At 41.8% G+C, this 18,761-nt stretch overlaps 1 protein-coding gene across 2 annotated transcripts; it reads left to right on the top strand.

The window, feature by feature from the left end:
• Positions 1-271: 271 nt before the first annotated feature.
• Positions 272-12,253, top strand: LOC117246173 (uncharacterized). 2 transcript variants are annotated; one of them, XM_033609931.2, is made up of 7 exons: positions 277-525; positions 1,280-1,381; positions 4,456-4,545; positions 4,770-4,844; positions 8,247-8,317; positions 8,408-8,579; positions 10,800-12,253. In XM_033609931.2, exons 2-7 carry the CDS (start codon positions 1,313-1,315, stop codon positions 11,010-11,012), a joined length of 690 nt encoding a protein of 229 aa, XP_033465822.1. In that variant the 5' UTR covers positions 277-525; positions 1,280-1,312; the 3' UTR covers positions 11,013-12,253. The 2 variants fall into 2 exon arrangements, with proteins under 2 accessions (XP_033465823.1, XP_033465822.1); XM_033609932.2 differs by lacking the exon at positions 4,456-4,545 and having other exon boundaries at positions 272-525.
• Positions 12,254-18,761: the final 6,508 nt, after the last annotated feature.

The following is an 18,761-nucleotide window of genomic DNA, read 5'->3' as shown; positions in this document are numbered from 1 at the left end:
TTTTGTCTGATGCTGTGACATAATGGCCCCGAATTTGGAGCCCTGAATTTACCTTGATCCCCTAAATATGTAATGGTGTATTTTTAATATTGAAAAAAACTTGAATGACTGCAGTTTTCTAGACTATAGTTCCGAGATGGCACCCTGTATATTTTTTCAAGGGCCCCCCACCCTACAGGCCCCTGGTTCAAGCCCCTACCTGTTGTTTGACTTTCTTCAATACTCTCTTTTATTCCGAAAGTACCGACCGGAAGTCCCTCCTGTCGCTTTCCGCGCTCCCGCGTTGCTTTGGGAACACTCGGCACCCCGGTGAGCGCGCGCTTCCCGGACCGTAGCTGCCTGTCACCGCTCGACATCACACGGAGGATTTGCTACAATGTCAAACATCCACAAGCAGCGCGAGCTCATGGCTTCCCCGCGCCACAATGACAAGCGTCACCGCGTCCTGCTGCTCATCCTCTAAACACACACCTCCAGTCACTTCTTATGGGTTTATTCCATGTTCCTGGACAGGATGCGTCTGAGGTAATATGGGTTACTCTGCTCTATTTTATTACCGCTCATTATTAAGAGTTATGTTATCCATACATGTGCGCATGTGGGGATCATTCACTGCCTTTGAATACCAGAAGTAAGCGCGAGCTCTTAATTTTAATAACGTCTATTCCCTTCACATCATAATGTTAAAAGTTGTCCGGCTCTAACATTGACTGTCGTTGGTTATTACGTAATGGGAGTGCGGACACTGACTGCTGAGCAGATGTTACAGTGAGGCTGCTTGCGTAAAGACAGCATCATCTGGACACCGCTGTAACACACACTAAAAAACAATATTTATTTACTTACTTTAGGAAAAAAAGAAAATAAATGATGCTTCAGTATACTGGCACAGCCATATGGGAATTGTAGGAATAAATAAACCCACACCTAACCTATTTTTATTCATGTTTTCATCAATGAAAACTGAATTCAGATGACAAATTTTATAAATTAACACATGTATGAACCCTTTACAAAGAGCGCCTTGTCAAAGAGTGGTAAAATTACATTAATAACATTAACTGGGACAACAGAATTTAGCAAAACAATACCTACAATATGATTGGCTCGTCACAGCTGTTCACTACTGTCACTTTTTTTTTTTTTTTACTAAAATGTTCACAGCATTTATAAAACAATAACCAAGCCTTCCTAAATCTCAAATCCTCAACATCAAACAGGAAAAAACACTTCAACAAAACCCTTGATTAACGTGACCGAGCTATTTTCTCTGCGGCAGGTCTATGTGAGTGCGTGAGCCAGGTCGGAGGTCATGCTGCGGAGGGAATCTGACTCCCACGGCCTCTTTTCCTCCGGAGAGACGTCTGACAATGACTGTGAGGTGAGGTCGTTTATTTATATCTGTTACCTGCACTCTGAGAGTCTGTATGTGAGAGAAAAGCAGGCTTAGAGTCACAGTTTGTGGCCTGGAAATTAGACAAAGTTACCACTTAAGAATTAAAGGGTAAGTTTGTTGTTTTTAAACCCGGACCCTACTTTTTCATGTATTTGTGTCTAAGAGACGAATGGAAACGATTTGTGAAATTGGTCTGGTGTAAAGTGAGAACGCTGCAGCCAGCAGCCGCAAATAAAGGCTGTAACATATAATTAATGGGCATTTGTGCACCGTTGATTTACGTCCACTAAAAGTGCTTCATTTTGCCACTGACAGGCTCAGCTTGTTATTTTGTCTTTGGAGAGTGTCCCTACAGAGATAGACCTTTTTGTTAAAGAGGTATTTCACTGGTGGATATGAAATTGTTGCTACATGGCTGGAGAAAACTGAGAAAAAGGGCTGTGACATTCACCTTTGCTCAAGAGATAGAAAACCTACAACTACCAGAATGCACTGCCCCACACCGGACTAACCAAAGCTTCCGCTGGTAGGTGACGTAACGCAAACTTGTCTGTTCAGCGTAATCGTGGCTAGCTGGTAACAAACAATCGCAAATAAATGTCTCTGAAAACAGTTACAGAATCTTGGTTTACATTTGATTAGCGCCGAAACAGTTTGGCACCCACTTCCTGTTCACAAACTCTCGCTATTACAGCTAAACAGTGCACTAAAATATGTTTCTAAAAACATTTTAGGTGAGAAAAAGGCAGTGCAGTAACATATGCTTGATTCATATTTGATCCATGCTGCCTAGTTTTACGGTTACTGGATTTTGGTCCGAGTTTGAAAGAGAGAATAAGGGGGCGGGCCTGTCTCTTGATCTGCTTCCGTGATTTTTGTTTATGTCTCAAATCACATACTTCCGTTCAGTTAACCATCAATGTAGTACACTATGTACACTACGTACTTTTTGCGTGGTGTCTCAAAAACCTGCCGTCACATTGCCGTTTTGCAGGTGACGCTTGACCGTGACCGCCTCTTCTTCGTCTTCTTTTTAAACAGCAAATTGCAAATGGACGGTGGAGCATTATGGCCAACATTTGACCGCTATCTCCGCCCACACATAAACCAAACTTAAAATTAAAACTTAAAATGTGCTGCCATAGCTTGGAGCAAGTTAGCTAGCTAGCTTGATATCAAGCTAACGTCAGCACTGTCAAGCTAACATTAGCACTCGCTTTGTTGTTCGCCAAATCATTACAGACCCAACAAACGTTGTCTACGCGGCTTCTATTGGACAACAGTTATTAGGGCAAAAAACATGTATAGCTAACAGGCTTCTTGTTGTCCCCGGCTGCCATGTCACAAGTTGAGAATTTTGTGACAGCGACCGTTGACGGTAAGAAGTGTCCATCATTCCACACTCAACTTTTGGACCATTTTTAGTGCACCTGTAGTACACTGCATTTTCCTGTACTATGTAGTGCAGGGGTGTCCAAACTTTTTTGAATGGGGGCCAGATAAAATAATGTGAAAATACCTGGGGGCCAACTGATTCTCGCATCAAATGGGTTTTAAAAAAAAAAGTGAGACAAATGCAACCATTTTTATCTTTTATTGATTAATTACTACTTGATGCTTGTCTACAAACTGTATGATAGTCCTATCATTGTGAGGTGAAAGGTAAAAATGCGAAGTGATCTTGCTCATTATTGTATAAAGGGCCACATATGGTATCTTTTGAAAGTCAAGCCGAGGGCCAATTAAAATTGTTCTGCGGGCCAGACTTTGGACATGCCTGATGTAGTGTGAACGCACTTAGCGCACTCAAAATATTAAGTGTTTAGTACAGAAGTATGTGATTTGAGACACACTGTTTGTGTCCACGGCGGTGGTATGGGTCAGCCAGCTAAACTTTGTGTCATCTGGGTCATCTGCTGGAGTTTCGCTAGGAGGGAAGCAGGGAGATCCAGGGACTGGTTATACAGACGTCAGTTTTCCACAGTTCATTTTAGTATCCCTTTAAAGAGTTAGAGCCTTTTTGTTTAACCAGAGACAGCCCCGAAATCGCTATCGCCAAACCCACCAGACTCCATTTAAATAAACAGTTGTTTTATCATCAAAACTCACTTCATTGAAACTTGACAGAAACAAAGTAAAACTCACAAAGGCTGTCCTGGTTCTTTGTTCCCCTGATCCAACAATCATCAACCCTAGTTTGGTCAAAATAAACCCTTAATTCACACAGTTAGATGTGAAAATAAGCTGCCTCTATACACGCTTAAATTACTGTTTATTTAAATGGAGTCTGGTGGGTGTGCCGATTTCGATATCAGGGCTGTTTCTGTTTAAACAAAAATGATCTTACACTTTAATAAAAAGGTCTGTCTCTGTAGGGATATCTCCATAATGTTGTCAGACACTTATAAAAACAGTCTGAGCCTGACAGTGACAAAAACAGACTTTTAGTGGACGTAAAGTGACTGTGCTCAAATGCCCCGAGTGGTTACATCGCAGTTTGTTTCAGTCTTGCTCAATACTGGACGAATAAAAAAACTGATCTTCCCATCAGTCACTTAAAAACTCAAAAAAGGGAAAATACAGTCCAGCTTTAAAAATACCGAAGGTACCCTTTAAACACAAGTAATCTAACGACAATACAACATACCCTGTAACATCTAGTGAACTGTGTGTTTGATAATAGCTCTGATGCTTTTTGACTGAATCACATGGATTTATCAGCCCTCATAACTCTAATGCCTGGCAATGCCAGTCAACTCCTCCACTTCTGAGCAGTTTAAAATGCGAGTAGGTGGAAAAGGTTAAAAGCCAGAAATCGCATCACTGAGCCACCGATTGGGATGCACAAAATGAAAACTTTTGCTGATGATATGTGATAATATCTCCATGTTCTTTCTACTGTTGTACATTGTATAAGTTTGTGTCCATCAAAGCTTCCCTCCTTTCCTTTAACTTACTTTGTTAATATGCTGCTGGCTAACGATGAAAGGCACGAGGAGCTTCGCACAGGCCAACAGATCACAGTTGTTATCCTCTCTGTCTTTGTGTCTCTGTCTCAGATGGGGGCGAGTTGTGGAGAGGTAGATGTAGTGTGTCTGTGCGAGGCCGGTCCCTGTACACTTTATTCAGAAGCACACACGCCTACGCCGGTGAGTGCTCAGGCTTCCCACTTAAGTGTCTGCGGCCGTCGCTCAGAGTGTTCCTTCATCCGTAATCGTGCTCTAAATACATGCCTTTAATGTCCTGCTGACCTCTATCTCTCTGCTGCTGTCTGCGTGTTCTTTACTGCGGGTTATAAAGAAAATGTCCATGATGTTTTCAGATCGTTGTATCTCTTTAAATCAATTATACTTTCCTTACTTTCTGTTCTCAGGACACACTGCTGTGTGAACACTGTGGAAAAAACAGGGTAATAATAACCAGGTACTCTGAAGGATACGGCACAGAGGTAATATGTGACATGTGTGTGTTTCTTTATGACAGGCATGTGGGCGCAACAATTTACGTCAGTCATGTGAACAGTTTGACCTGCATGTGTCAGAAGATTTTATGTTGCCTTTGTTTTAGCAGACAGCTGTGGTTTTGCATGCCTGTTTTAAAGGTTGCAGCATGTGAGGCACACGTGACGAATACCAGTGTTTAGTACATGTCGGCCAAAACCGAGAGAGATATTTTGAAACTGACAGTACTGACATAATTTATGTTCCTCAGAGGACGCAACATCGTACACGGAAGCCATATTGAAACAGAATTGTTAGGAAACTTTTGATGTGTTTTTTCCACTGTTTTATTTGAAGGGATAGTTCAACATTTTGGATTCTATGCTGGTGCAAGTGTGAGATTACAAAATCAATGTCACGCTTACAGCTGTTTATGAGGAGGAGACTTTAGTTTTTATATACTGTAATCCCCTGTAAAACCATTATGTGCCATTTTTACAATTTGGTTTTAAAGGAATACTTTCCCCACAAAAATATCATTTGTCTATCAATTACTCAACGTGTGTTATGTTAAATTTGTGAAGAATACTTTGTTTTTCACGCAAGCTTCTGCGATGAACGAAGAATCCAAAAACAGAATTTTTTTCCTAATGGATTTGAGTATAAACATCCGTTTACAAACTCTCACACAACTCGTGCAGTATAATCCAAGTCTCATTTATCCAGTCGTATGTTCAGCACTTCACATTGACATGCACTTTGGCTAAAACCAACCAAAACCCCTACACAAAAAACCCACTAATACCTACTATCATTCAGCTTTTGTATTTAAAAGGGAAGGTTATAATTGGCATTAACTTGCGGGACAAATGACTCAGAAAGCAGAGGTCATCGGTATTTATCAGGCCCAGGTGGATACACTAATTTCAGCCCTTTGATGCAATGACGTGCTGCCACACAATACATCCATCTCCGTCCAAGCAGCACTCATACATCGTTTAAACTGCACTGAGTTTGAGATACTGAATAAGTAAGAGTCATTAGAAAGTAAACACCATAACATTTTCACTGGCCTCCATGCTGCTTTCAACTGTTTACTAACCTGTTCTCTGGCCCGTCCATAATGTCCAATGTGACACACCAGAAAAAGGAAAAAAAGCAACAGAAAGGCATATTAGTCTGCTGCAGAGCCATGTATAAAGCTCTGGTCAACTGGCAATGGGAAAAAAAGACTGTCATCCATTTCTAGCGGGGTTTCCCGCATTTAAAAAACAGCACACATGCTAATTTTGATGGAAAACCTTTGGGAACAAGTAGCGCACCTGTGCAAGCGTGTGCCTTTGAACTCTGCTTGTGCAGTCCATTGAGCAGAGTTCAAACGCACACATGTGCTACTCATCCATGCCTGAGACTGTTTAAAGTAGAAATGGAAGTGGAAGTGTTTTAAATAGTAACATTTAGTAAAAATGCATGTGTTTGAGAAAAACTGAGCATACGACTGGATAAATGAGACTTGCGTTATCTTGCACAGGTTGTTGGAGAGTTCATAAATCGATGTTTTGATATAGTTTTGCTGTTGTTGTCAAGAATTTTCTCAGTTTTTGGATTCTTCGTTCATCGTGGAGGCATGTGAAAAAGACCATAACCCCTTTTACACTGCCAGATTTTCAGCGAATGTTGGGCCGTTTAGACACACAGAGGCAGATTGCCGAGTTGATCCAAGGTGCCCAATTTTCCACCTCGTAGGGTAGTCATATTGGCGGAACCTTTTTGGTTTAAAAAGAACGAGGCGCCCTTCCGCCACGAGAGGGGCTGTTGATGACTTGTGGGAGGAGCTGTTGATGACGCAGCACGTGTGACCCACTGGCGGTGGATAAACAGGAAACAGCTGATAGCAGGAATTAGAAGCAAGAGGGAAACACAAACCTGACAGACACTGTGAAGATGAGCAACTGGGGAGACAAGGAATTGCGCACCCTCCTTCCCCTCGCAAACGAAGAGGCTATTAACTGTCAAGTGATGGGGACAGTGAAGGACAATATGACTGACTAGCCGCGGCGTACCTCGGAGCAAGGCTGTTTGTGTCACACGCAGAGCTACAGGTTTTGTTACTTGCTCACGCCCCCCATTGCCCCGAAAAAGGCGCATTCTGTATAAACAAAAGTAGGCAGGTGGCATTTTGCTGCACTCCCCGATTTTGTTTTTATACTGCCAATGGTGAAAGAAGACTGATTGGGCTTTCCTGCAAATTTGCACAACTCCTATCTAAAAAGGGTTCAAGTTTTCTTCTCAAATTCAGCATATTACCTGGTGAATAACTGATACACAAATGGTCATTTTGTGGGTGAAGTATTCCTTTAAAACAAGCTAAACAGTGGCGATACAATGTGTTAAAGAGTGAGCTTCAGAGGTGCTGTTAGCAGGCAGATTTGTTTTTTCCTTCTGAGAGCCAGGGTAGCTGTTTCCCCTTGTTTTTGGTCTTTGTGCTAAGCTATTAGCTAACCATCCTCTGGGTAACAGAATAAGCATATTTGCTGAAATGTCAATCTATCCCTTTACTTAAATAAATGGGAAGGGGTAAAAATTATACTTAATATCATGCTCTCATTTATTTTTATAGACGAAAAATGTAGTGTTCACAGCATATACACAGCTTTTTGCTAAGAATCCCACAATGCAATGCTTAAGCCTAGTAGATATGTAAAGTACCATAATGCACTGCAACTGTCAGTATAGGTGGGCGTCATTTAATGTAGAATTTCAGTATGTAAACCAACTACCTACGCTACCTACTACTTTTCTCAGTGCCTTATTTTGAGGAATATAAATGTTAAATGTTAACTGCCTTGTTCAGTTGAGTCAGACTTCTTAAATGTAAATTAAACACAAGCAGTCAGTCGACTTTGCCTTAATGAAATACAGTATACTGGCAAAATTATTATTTAAATCTATAAACTGATTAAAAAAAAAGAAAGCGAGACTACGCATCTGAGCACACTATCAATGCCAGCTTTCGATGCATTTTTTTGATGATCAGATCATAGATATCAGTCTTAGTATTTGCATGTGAGCTAAAACCAGTAGGAAGCAACCACCAGATGAGGTGCAAACTCATTAGTCATGTGTAGAGGTGTCAGCGGATTCATAATAATAACAATGGTGATGATAAAAAGTGACGCGCGAGAACACGCACGCAGACAAAATGCCATGATCAAGTGTTGTTGTTTTTGGTGTACAAATAGTAATGATGATTCACTAAGGGCTCGCTGGTGTTTCATCCAGCGACTACAAAATAAAAGCCCCCATACAGTAATGTGGAGGCTCAGAAAGAAAATATTTGTCATGCTTAACCCAAAGTAACAGCTTGTAGCATATAATATATTCGTCTGACGTGTGTCATTCCTCTGCAGGAGGAGTGTGTACTGTCTGACCCTCAGGGGGAGAGCGATGCAGATGCTGATATAGAGGATACAGACTGCAGGTGTGATGTGCACATACACGTATATATTCACACACAGTATATTTTTGCTTGTAGTTCTCTGACCTTGTGCTTTTAACCTGATCGGTTCAGACTCCAGGAGCCAGGTTCTCTCCAGCGAATCAGCTCCCGGAGACGCAAGCGTCCGCGGGTAGCGCGGCAAGACACCACGGAGAGCGAGGACGACGGCGGGCGAAGCCACAGATCACATCGCTGGAACCTCAGGCTCAGTCCTGACAGAGCACACAGCAGGACCATACTGGAGGTAGACAACAGCAATGTGAAGTCTAATTAGCATACGTTGTACGTAATGTCGGACTTTCTTAGCTGTGGTTTAGAACAGTTAAAGGGACAGTTAACCCTAAAATCAAAAATAGGTATTTTCCGTCATTCCCGTAGTGCTGTTTATCGATATAGATTGTTTTGGTGTGAGTTGCCAATGTTTGAGATATCGGCTGTAGAGATGTCTGCCTTCTCGCCAATATATATGGAACTCGATGGCACTCGGCTCGTGGTGCTCGAGACACCAAAAAAATAGATCTGAAAAACTCAACAGCAATGTCTCTTCACAGAAATCATGACCCAGCCTAGATCGCCAGTGTTTCTTCTTGTATGAGGGAGCTGCGTAACATCCGGTTCTGAATTCTGTCCCAGAGGGTGGCAGAAAGTACGGATGTACTGATTTTGGAAATTTTGGGCCGATACTGATACCAATTTTTAAAATAACAATTTGGCCAATAGCCGATACAGATGCTTTCTGTCGTTTGTGTGTTTGTGTTTGTTGGTAATTATTATATAAAAAGCCCAACAGAGCTGTTCATAAAGTCATTCAGCCCTTCATTACACTACCTTTGAATTAGAATTAACTTTACATTAAAAAATATTTCACTGTATATGCCATAATTCCGTCTCGTTATGAAAACCTCAACACATTTCTCCTTCAAACAGCTGTATTTATCCGAGTTTCTCACCAAAAACTACATTTTACAAGATGACATTGAACACATCATGAGAACTTAATAATTTACCGTCGCCCAATACTCATTTCTACTGAACAGCCCTTGAACATATCAAAATGTAACCCAGTGCAACTTCCGCCAGCTGCTGGCTGCTAACAGCTAACGTTAACTAGCTCTCCTCCTGCTGATGTCAACATGTACTTGTTCACAATGTAGCATTATCGGGGAAATAACAGGGTGCGTCCCCTGACTCATCGATATCCAGTTTATTGCGTCCTTTTGTCTCTGTTCATCCCAAACATGTTTTCTACTCTCCATGGGATGACAGAACACGTTTAGTTTCGACCCCTGCCATTTAGCCTGCACAAAACTGATATGACTGCGATAAATACAAGGCAAATATTTGCAAATATACTGATGTGTGGCTGATAAATCGGTGCATGGCTAGAAAAATGTTAAAATATTTTAACTAGGGATGAATAATATTGGCACGACATTGGTATCGGCTGATATTGGCCTTAAAATGAAATACCAGAATCGGCCAGCATGCTGATAATATTGGTAATTCTTCATTATCGGCCAATATCGGCTTTAAATTTATCAGAATCGCCCAATTTATTCTTATTTTGCCTCATGAATGAATATTACTTACATCGAATTACATTCTATTTCATGTCCCCATCTGTTAGTGGGCCGCCACAGTAAGATTATACATGTATAGCATGATGTTAATTTCCCCCACCCTGGGGTTCGGCGGTTCTGTACAGAGTTTGCATGTTCTCCCCATGTCAGCGTGGGTTTTCTCAGTGTACTCCAGCTTCCTCCCACAGTCCAAAGACATGCAGGTTAACTGGTGACTCTAAATTGTCCGTAGGTGTGAATGTGAGCGTGAATGGTTGTCTGTCTCTATGTGTCAGCCCTGTCTGGTGACCTGTCCAGGGTGAACCCTGCCTCTTGCCCAGTGTCAGCTGGGATAGGCTCCAGCAAACCCATGACCCTTAACAGGATAAGCGGTTATGGAAAATGAAAGAACGAATGACAGAATTTCCCGACAGAAGAGACTTGACAATCATTAAAAATAAGTGGGGAAAAAAGTGGACATATTGATTTTGGTATCAGTTGAGTTGTTATGTATCAGAATATCGAATATCAGCAAAAAAATCCAGTATCCTGCATCCTTAATTTTAACTTTGGATGGCAGTGTTGTTTACCATTACAGTTCTCATCCGCTAAACTGCCATTCGATTTTGCCTGATTCTTTGTGAACGCAGCGTAATGTATGCATTTACTGGAAAAAAAACTGACTCGATTCAGGGGAATTTTGAGAAGTTACAGCCCGGCCTGAACCTTGTGAGTCCTGTCAGGCCCATTTGGGTTCATGCAGAGATCAAAGCTCTAGTTTGCGGCTTGTTTGACTATCACAAAAACACATTTTTGACCGTTCTCACTTGTAAAATGTACATTACGTCCTAGGTTGTTTTGTCCATATGATATCGACACTCACCTCTTTCTTCTTCATCTTCCAGGAAAGCATATCACAGGTCAGGCCTCTGGTCATCTGCCGGCCAAACATGGAGAAACAAAAGAGTCCGGTGGAGCTGCCACAAGGCCCCAAACGTCTGATGTCTCTGTGGCCATCTTCCCTCTCTCTGCCTCTCATCCTCCTCCTTTTGCTGCCCCTCTCCCTCTCCCTCGTCATTGTTATTGTGTCTTTCCTTTTACCGTGGGCCAGCGCTTGACCCAGCATTTCTGTTTGAGGGGAACAGCTTCATGACAAACAGTTCCACCATAGCACAAAATGGAAACATAAATATGGTGCTTTATACAGGGTATAAACGTATAGATGTGACCCTCCATATTTTAATGCTTTTCCTCCCAGAATATACAGATTTCAAACACCTTTTCATTTTGGCTTCATTAAAATCAGCAACGCTTCAGATACTTTAATTATGCACCTGGTGATCCATCCAGAATCTGTTCATGATGGAAACAACATCAACTCAGCGCACGCTTTTGCCTCATGAAATCTCACCTTCTCACTTTCTCACCCCCTCGTTTGTATAAATAGCCCTCTCGTCTCGCTCCTTATTCTAACGAGCCGCAGGAGTGATACGCGGGGGAAAGGTTTCAGGGCTGCACAGGTACATTCAAAAAGGGAAATAACCGGCTCCGTCGTAAAATTCAAATAAGATGATGCTGCTGAACTATGCAATTCTCCTGTTCCTACCGCGGCATCTTAACTGCTGTTAAAAAGAAGTCTCCAGATTCTCTGGCACTGTCATCACCTCCTTGGCCCCTTCCCTTTTCTCTTTGGATTGCAGGGAGTTATGATTCTAAAATAGATCATGACCCAATTTAAAAAGCAATAGCAGAAGAGATCTGATATAGCTCATGATCTGCAGTGCATCTGTTGGTTTAATGAGTGGATTACATGTATTAATTTACTTGTTGCAGACTGTCTTTTTCTTCCTGGCTGCACACGTGTATGATTTTAGTAAAATAAGCCGACCTCACAATAAAACAAGCTTTAGTGGTAATTTATTATGTTAAAGCAATTTAAACACTTAAAACAGTCTTACAGTTGATTATTATGATGTTTGATGATATTTATGTTTTATCTATAATGTTAATTAAGAAAAAAAGTGAGCTTGACAATCAGTCACACTAGTTATTCCAAGCTGAAATAACTGAAAAAAAAGATGTGGCTTTTCTGTACTGTATGTTTAATGTTACTTTGTTTTTGTATGTTTTTAAAGTTGTGATGATTTTTTTTTTCACATCACCCTGGAGTTGCTTGCATCCTTGTAGAGAAATATTCATTCCCAATTAAGACCATGTTGTACTGTAAAAAAAAAATTTTAATTTTTATCTTCCAGCCTGTTGTATTGCCTGTTTTAAATTTGATCTCCATGTCTGTTTTCACCTTTGTGTTTCAATGGGCAATAGCAGTTCAATAAACTAGACTGTATTTTGACAAGAAAAAAAAAAAGCTTTCTTTGTGTATATAACAGCGAGCTGTAGATTTGTGGTGGGTAATGTACGGGACTATAGCTATGTCTCAATTCAGGGGCTGCAACCTTTGGAGGACACGGCCTTCGTGGTCAGAGTCGGCCACGATCTTACAGGACCGCATCAGCCAAACTGATCGTCTCTGGAATGAAACGGTCTGGTCTGCGGAGAATTTTCCTGTTGCATCACTAGCTGTTCTCGCCCTGACCCGTTGGCATTCCTGTTACCTAGCAACCAGCTGCACTTGATGGAAGAAGGAGTAAGCTAGCCGCATTTGAAGGAGCTTTTGAAATGGGACGGCCTTGGTCGCACCGATGTCTTCAGTTGGTCTTCAAATGCAGCCTTCGAAGGCTGCAGACCCTGAATTGAGACACTGTTAATTTCTTAGTCGGGGACTGTGACTGCCTGGAGTCTCTGTTGGTTGCGTGGCAACGTCATGGTGCATCAGCTGGTACATAATACCACAACTTGTTTTTATACTTCATTACAGACCAAATCACAATGTTTGTTATGCTTCAGCGCTGGGGATAGCTGTTGCCAGAGGCATTATGTTTTTGGGTTTGTCCGTCCAACCCATTCTTCCGAACATAATATCATATATCAATTTCTTTGGATTTGGCACAAACGTCCATTTAGACTGAACAATGAAGTGATTCGAATTTGGCAGTCAGTGGTCAAGGTCACCGTGACCTTGCATCTGTCTCATTCTCATAAACACATTATCATAAGAACACCTTAATGGATTTTTTTTTTTTTTTTAATTCGGCACAAATGTCCATTTGGACTCAAACAATGAACTGATTAGAATTTGGCAGTCAAAGGTCAAGGTCACCATCAACAAGAATGCCTTGAGGGAATTATCTTATATTTTGCACAAACGTCCACTTGGACTAAAGAATGAACTGATTGAAACTTTGGTGGTCATAGGTCAAGGTCACTGTGACCTCACAAAACATGTTTTTGCCATAATTGGAATTCATATGCTAAATATGACAATGTTTCACATAAGTGATGACATTATATATCCAAAAGGTCAAAGGTAAACTTCACTGTGACATCATAATGTTATGCAAAAAACAGCTTTTTGCCATTACTTGAACATCACAACTCAGGAACGGAAGGGGAGACATTTGAATGGTTACTAAATTGGTGACACTAATCTTGGGTGCCCACCTTTAAACTGTGCTGACTGTATAGATCTTTTGTACTGCTGGGGGGAAGATGTTTGTGTAGCATCCATGTTTTCACAGACATGGATGTAAACTGTAAGAGAAACTTGACGGGTTCGCAGAGGCATAGAAATGCAAGGTGGTAATTCTAGTTTAAAATAACTTCCAGGCATAAAACCCCAGGTCACATTCATAAAATGAAATCAAGTAAATAAAATTAAAGTGCTGCACAAACGCAGCCTCTAGTAGTTAGTTTATGGCCATCTAAAAAAAGTAAACATTTGCCTTGTGTTTTTGACAGGAAACTGAAGCTGGGTGAGCTGGTAACACCTGCAGTTGAAATCAATTGCCTGTTGTCTACCTGGAAGTAATTACTGATGTAGTGCGATGTCATGTTGATTTAGTCTATTTTGAACAGGTTTTTTTAAAGAAAAAAAAAGCGAGACATTAAGTGTTAATTGGCGAGCTTTAGGAGTGGTAGTAGGCTGATTTTATTACCATTTGACAGAGCCAGGCTTACTGTTTCCCCCTGTTTACAGTCTTTATTCTAAGCTAGGCTAACCAGCTGCTGGCTGTAGCTTCATTTTACCTAAAAAGACATGAGAGGGGTGTTGATCTCCATACCTAACCTTTAGCATAAACAGTGGAACAGGATTTTTCGCAGGGGTGACCAGAAGAGGCCACTGAAAATCTTGACTTTCAGGGATTTGCTTATGCTGCTGAAGTATGTAGGCTAGTTGAAAATTATGTCATGGAACTATGGCTGGAGCCTATCCCAGCTGACATTGGGCGAGAGGCAGGGTGCACCCTGGACATGTCACCAGATTATCACAGGGCTGACACATAGAGACAGACAACCATTCACACTCACATTCACACCTACGGACAATTTAGAGTCACCAGTTAACCTGCATGTCTTTGGACTGTGGGAGGAAGCCGGAGCACCCAGAAAAAAACCCACACTGACATGGGGAGAACATGTAAGCTCCGCACAAAAGGGCTCCCACACCTTGGGGTTTGAAACTCCCACCCGGGGTTCGGATCAGGAACCCTCTTGCTGTGAGGCGACAATGCTAACCACTGCACCATCGTGTCGTTTACTAATGTTACTAATTTTCTGATGTGCGAAGACTACTGGTGCAGTTAACATTTTGAGTTCCACAACAATCCAAAAAAAGACAGATATACAGCTTGAATTTGAAGCAGTACACTGATTGCAAGTCTTGTGACTAATGGGCCCAATACCAAAAGCCACTGTTGTGAATGAAACACTACAATGTATTTTGCGCACATACCTTAAGTTAATCCTTTGCTTGCTTCTTTCGTTGTGCTGTGTCGGATTGCAGACTGTAGTTTACTGTAGTTTACTGTAGTTGGGTTAGTACTTGTGCAAATTTGAATCCAATTGTACAGTGTAAGTCTACAGTCTGCCGTTTTGTGGTAAGAAACATTACATCTCCCATGGTCCACACACAATGAGCCCACACACCTGTGTCTATTTATCACTTGATTGTGTGACATGACCCATCACCAACATGTTAACTGTCCCCTTGTGGCATGGCATACTAGTCACCACAAAATATAAAAGTCTTTCCAAAAAACAAACAGCCATGTTGGCTCCAACATTTACTGGGGCCTTCTCAAGTCTAAGGGGGTTTGTGGGTACTCACAGAGCCCATATTTAGTCAGATATCTTCAAGTGAGAGTTGAAGGGAGCCCTTTGAAAATAGCCATGCCAGTTCCCTCGCTAAAAGTTTGCCGAACTTTGAAGCGTTATTTAGCCCCCTCTCCGACAAGCTTTGCCGACATAGCATATGTACCAGTTGGTACCAATGGATGCCTTAGGTTGTCTAGTTTCACAAGATACCACTACCTCATCGGCATCGCGGTGTCGTAAGACCATAGATTTCTTGTGCCTGGGAGTTAGGTTTGGACACAGCGTCTTCTGTGGCTGTGAAGGCCAATTCGAGAGTGGCAGACCCGGCTACAGATGTCACGAGTGTAGGCCGGATTCTGTGATGTTGAGGACGTGATAGTGACTTGCTGCTTTCTCAACTTTCTTTTTGTTTCTTGTTGTTGAGACAAGGTTGTTTCATGGGTCTGCAGTCCAGTGCGGAGTGCCTGATACCATAGACGACGGTCTGTAGCGGCATCTTCCCAGGTGGCAGGATTGATGTTGAAGGATTTGAGGTCCTTTTTGCAGACATCCTTATACCGAAGCAGAGGACAGCCAATTGGCCTTTTGCCAGATGTTAGCTCTGCGTACAGTATGTCTTTTGGCATGCAACCATCATGCATCCGGCGGACATGACCCAGCCAGCGAAGACGCCTTTGCCTCAGAATGAGAGAGCATGGTTGGGAGCTGTGCCCTCTCTAGGACAGCTGTATCTGTGATCCTGTCCTGCCAGGTGATGCCCAGTATGTGTCTCAGGCAGTGCAGATGGAAAGAATTTAACCTCCGCTCTTGGTGCCATACTCTAGATGTAAGTTTCCCAAAAGTAGAGGCTGCTTTTCCGATTTGGCTGCTGACTTCTGTGTCAAGTGACAGGTTGTTGGTAATGGTAGACCCAAGGTAGATAAAGCTGCTCACAGCTTCCAGTGTGTAACTGTTAATGGTGATGGAAGGGGGGGCGGGGGGGGGTTCAGTGCCCTGTCCCATGGTCTTGGTTTTCTTCAAGCTAATGGTTAGGTTGAAGTTCTGATATGCGTGACTGAACTGGTAAAGGAGGACCTGCAGGCGTTTCTGGGAGTGTGCTGATTAAAAAAATGAATGTGCCTCAGCTTCTTAAACACAATAATGTCAACATCCAATTATTTCTGCCCTGATGGAGGGGGATTTTGTCAGGGTGGCCACGGCCCCACCTTGGGGGCGCCACTGGGCAAAAAAGTGAATAAGCATATTTCCCAAAATGTGAAACCATTTCGTACTGTTGCTTTCATTTCAGAATAAAACTGTTCCTACAGCTTTAAAAAATGTGAAGACAGTTCTTCGTCTACTTCTGTTGCTATTGAGGAGAATGATATAAAGAGGAATGCGTCTAGGCCTCTTGTCCCAGCAGTGTTTGCTGCTCTTGAGGAAAGGGCCTGAGGGGGAGGGTCCCATAACGAGGTTAGCGCTCTTCACTCCTCCTCTCACTGCGTGCGTCGTCATGGTAACAATCAGGACTGCAGAGGAAACAGACTTTTCATAAGTAGATTGTGAGCTGCTGCCCAGAGCGAAACACTCACTGCGGGTAACGTGAATACAGCAAAATCTGAACATCTGCTGTGTGTTACAAACTCAGGATGTGAATGTGGCGTTAAACAAACATGTTTACTTTGTTACTGGAAATCTCATCAGTTTGTTAAGTGGCACTTCACAGCATGTTAATGCTTTACTGCAGAATGTCTCAAAATGTGAAAGATTTAGCTTAAGCTCTTAATTTATTCAAATCCATTCAACCTCTCTTTCAGCATAGGATTAAATAAAAACCTGAGTCACTTGTCTGCATGTTTAAACCTCTCAGTGTGTGTGTACAGTACAGTGCATGTATGTGTGTCTCACATGTGAACAGCTATGAAAAGAGCAGAGTCACTGTGTCCTCAGGTAGGAGTGTATTTAAAAGCGAGGTGTGCCCACCAGTTTCATTTCCAGCTCACCCACTCACAGTGCTTCAACTTCAAAGCATTTCAATAGAAATTCTGTGCTGATATTAAAGGGTTCTTATTTTGGAGCATTTACCAACGTTAAGCAGACAAGATCCTCAGCGGGGGAACATTGACTTTTTGGAGCAAACAGCTGCCCACTTCAAGCATAGCCTGGTGACAGATCTCAGAGTTGTTTCTTGGGGTTTTTTCCACAGCTTAAAGTCAGAACCAAGGTTTGCATTTTTTTGTGCATTTTACGCATTTGACTCTGTTAGTTCTAGCCTGACATTGAAACTGACCTTTCGCTACAGTCTGTGCTTGAAGGATATATCCAGGATGTCAAAATGACTCAGCAGCAACAACAGGTTAAAAGACAAAGATAGTTAGAAGCTAAAGCCGAACTATAGGCTACAGATCACAGTGTAAAAGTGAACCACCACATCACTGCTGATCGCCACAGAAGACAATGAATATAAAGGGAAACTTTGCTCATATCGAACCAGCTGTGTGGCATCGCAGTGTGTGCAGATGAATGGTGTTTGGCTTTGTCCCTGTGCTGCTGTGCTGGACCTCTGCCACTGGACGGGCCGGGATCTCTGAGGGAAGTGAAACAACGTTCATCTGCACACAATGCGATGAGACAATGCTGGTTGAATGTCAGGTATCTAGGTATCCAAACCATCAAATGATTCATTATAAACTTATTCACTGATCCTTTTCTTTAACATCGAAGATTACACATGAAACTTAGAACTAATCCATACTGCGACTTTTGCCCAGGCAATATAACTGGTCCTTTTTTTTTTTTTTTTTACATAATTTGGCAGTGCCCAGAGAATAGTTTTTGGAAAAACATTTCAAGCAGTTTGTCTGATATCAATAGAAAAGCCATCCTTCACTCACAGCGCTTGCTATTCTTCTTTACAGCTAAATATAAATGGCAGGCACTGCTAAAAAGATGGTAGTTTGCCGCTGGAAATCTCCACATACGCCGTCGCTGAGGGAATGGCGTGAGAGATATTGCACAGCTAGAGCTTTCTACAGCATGTCTACATTATGCTTAGACATACAATACCATTTGTTGGTCAGAGACTCTGGAAAAGATTGATGCTTTGATATAACTGTCTGCGGTTATTCTTGTTTCTAAGCTGTGCTGTTTATTTGCTACTTTCTTACCTGCTTGGAGTGTTATACATATATCTTATGTAAACTATGTGTTCTGTATTTCCTTTGATGAGTTTGCATGTATCTATATATATGTATTTTATGTATCCTCACGAATATTTCTGCGGAAATCATCATGGATGATGGAGGAAATTGGCATATGTATTTAATTCCTGGTTTATGTCCGTAACGCTCATTGGATTCCTGGCTGGCAAACTGGTGGGATTGGAGCAAATGAAATGGAAAGAAGGTAAGTGTTATTAATTTTTCATTATTTCTTTTTTTTCTTTCTATTTCAGCATGTTTTTGGTTTGTGCTTGTCCTAAATTCATGTACATTGTCTTGCAGGGCTGCAATTAATAGTAATGATGGTGATAATAATTACGATGACATTATAACTGTTAGTCAGTATCAGCCTTACTTAACTAAGCTACTAGTATTTGCAAGTCCAGTACTATGGTAAATGGACCTGCACATTCACCCATTCACACACACATTTGTACACTGGTGGCCGAGGCT

The sequence above is a fragment of the Epinephelus lanceolatus genome, chromosome 22 (assembly GCF_041903045.1).
Source record: "Epinephelus lanceolatus isolate andai-2023 chromosome 22, ASM4190304v1, whole genome shotgun sequence".
Classification (NCBI taxonomy): Eukaryota; Metazoa; Chordata; class Actinopteri; order Perciformes; family Serranidae; genus Epinephelus; species Epinephelus lanceolatus.
This window is presented reverse-complemented; position numbering and strand designations above follow the sequence as displayed.

Coding starts and splice junctions, on each gene's coding strand:
- LOC117246173 (XM_033609931.2), top strand. CDS start 1,313: ATGCTGCGGAGGGAATCTGACTCCCACGGCCTCTTTTCCTCCGGAGAG. Junction 1,382..4,455: donor CGTCTGACAATGACTGTGAG/GTGAGGTCGTTT, acceptor TCTCTGTCTCAG/ATGGGGGCGAGTTGTGGAGA. Junction 4,845..8,246: donor CTGAAGGATACGGCACAGAG/GTAATATGTGAC, acceptor ATTCCTCTGCAG/GAGGAGTGTGTACTGTCTGA.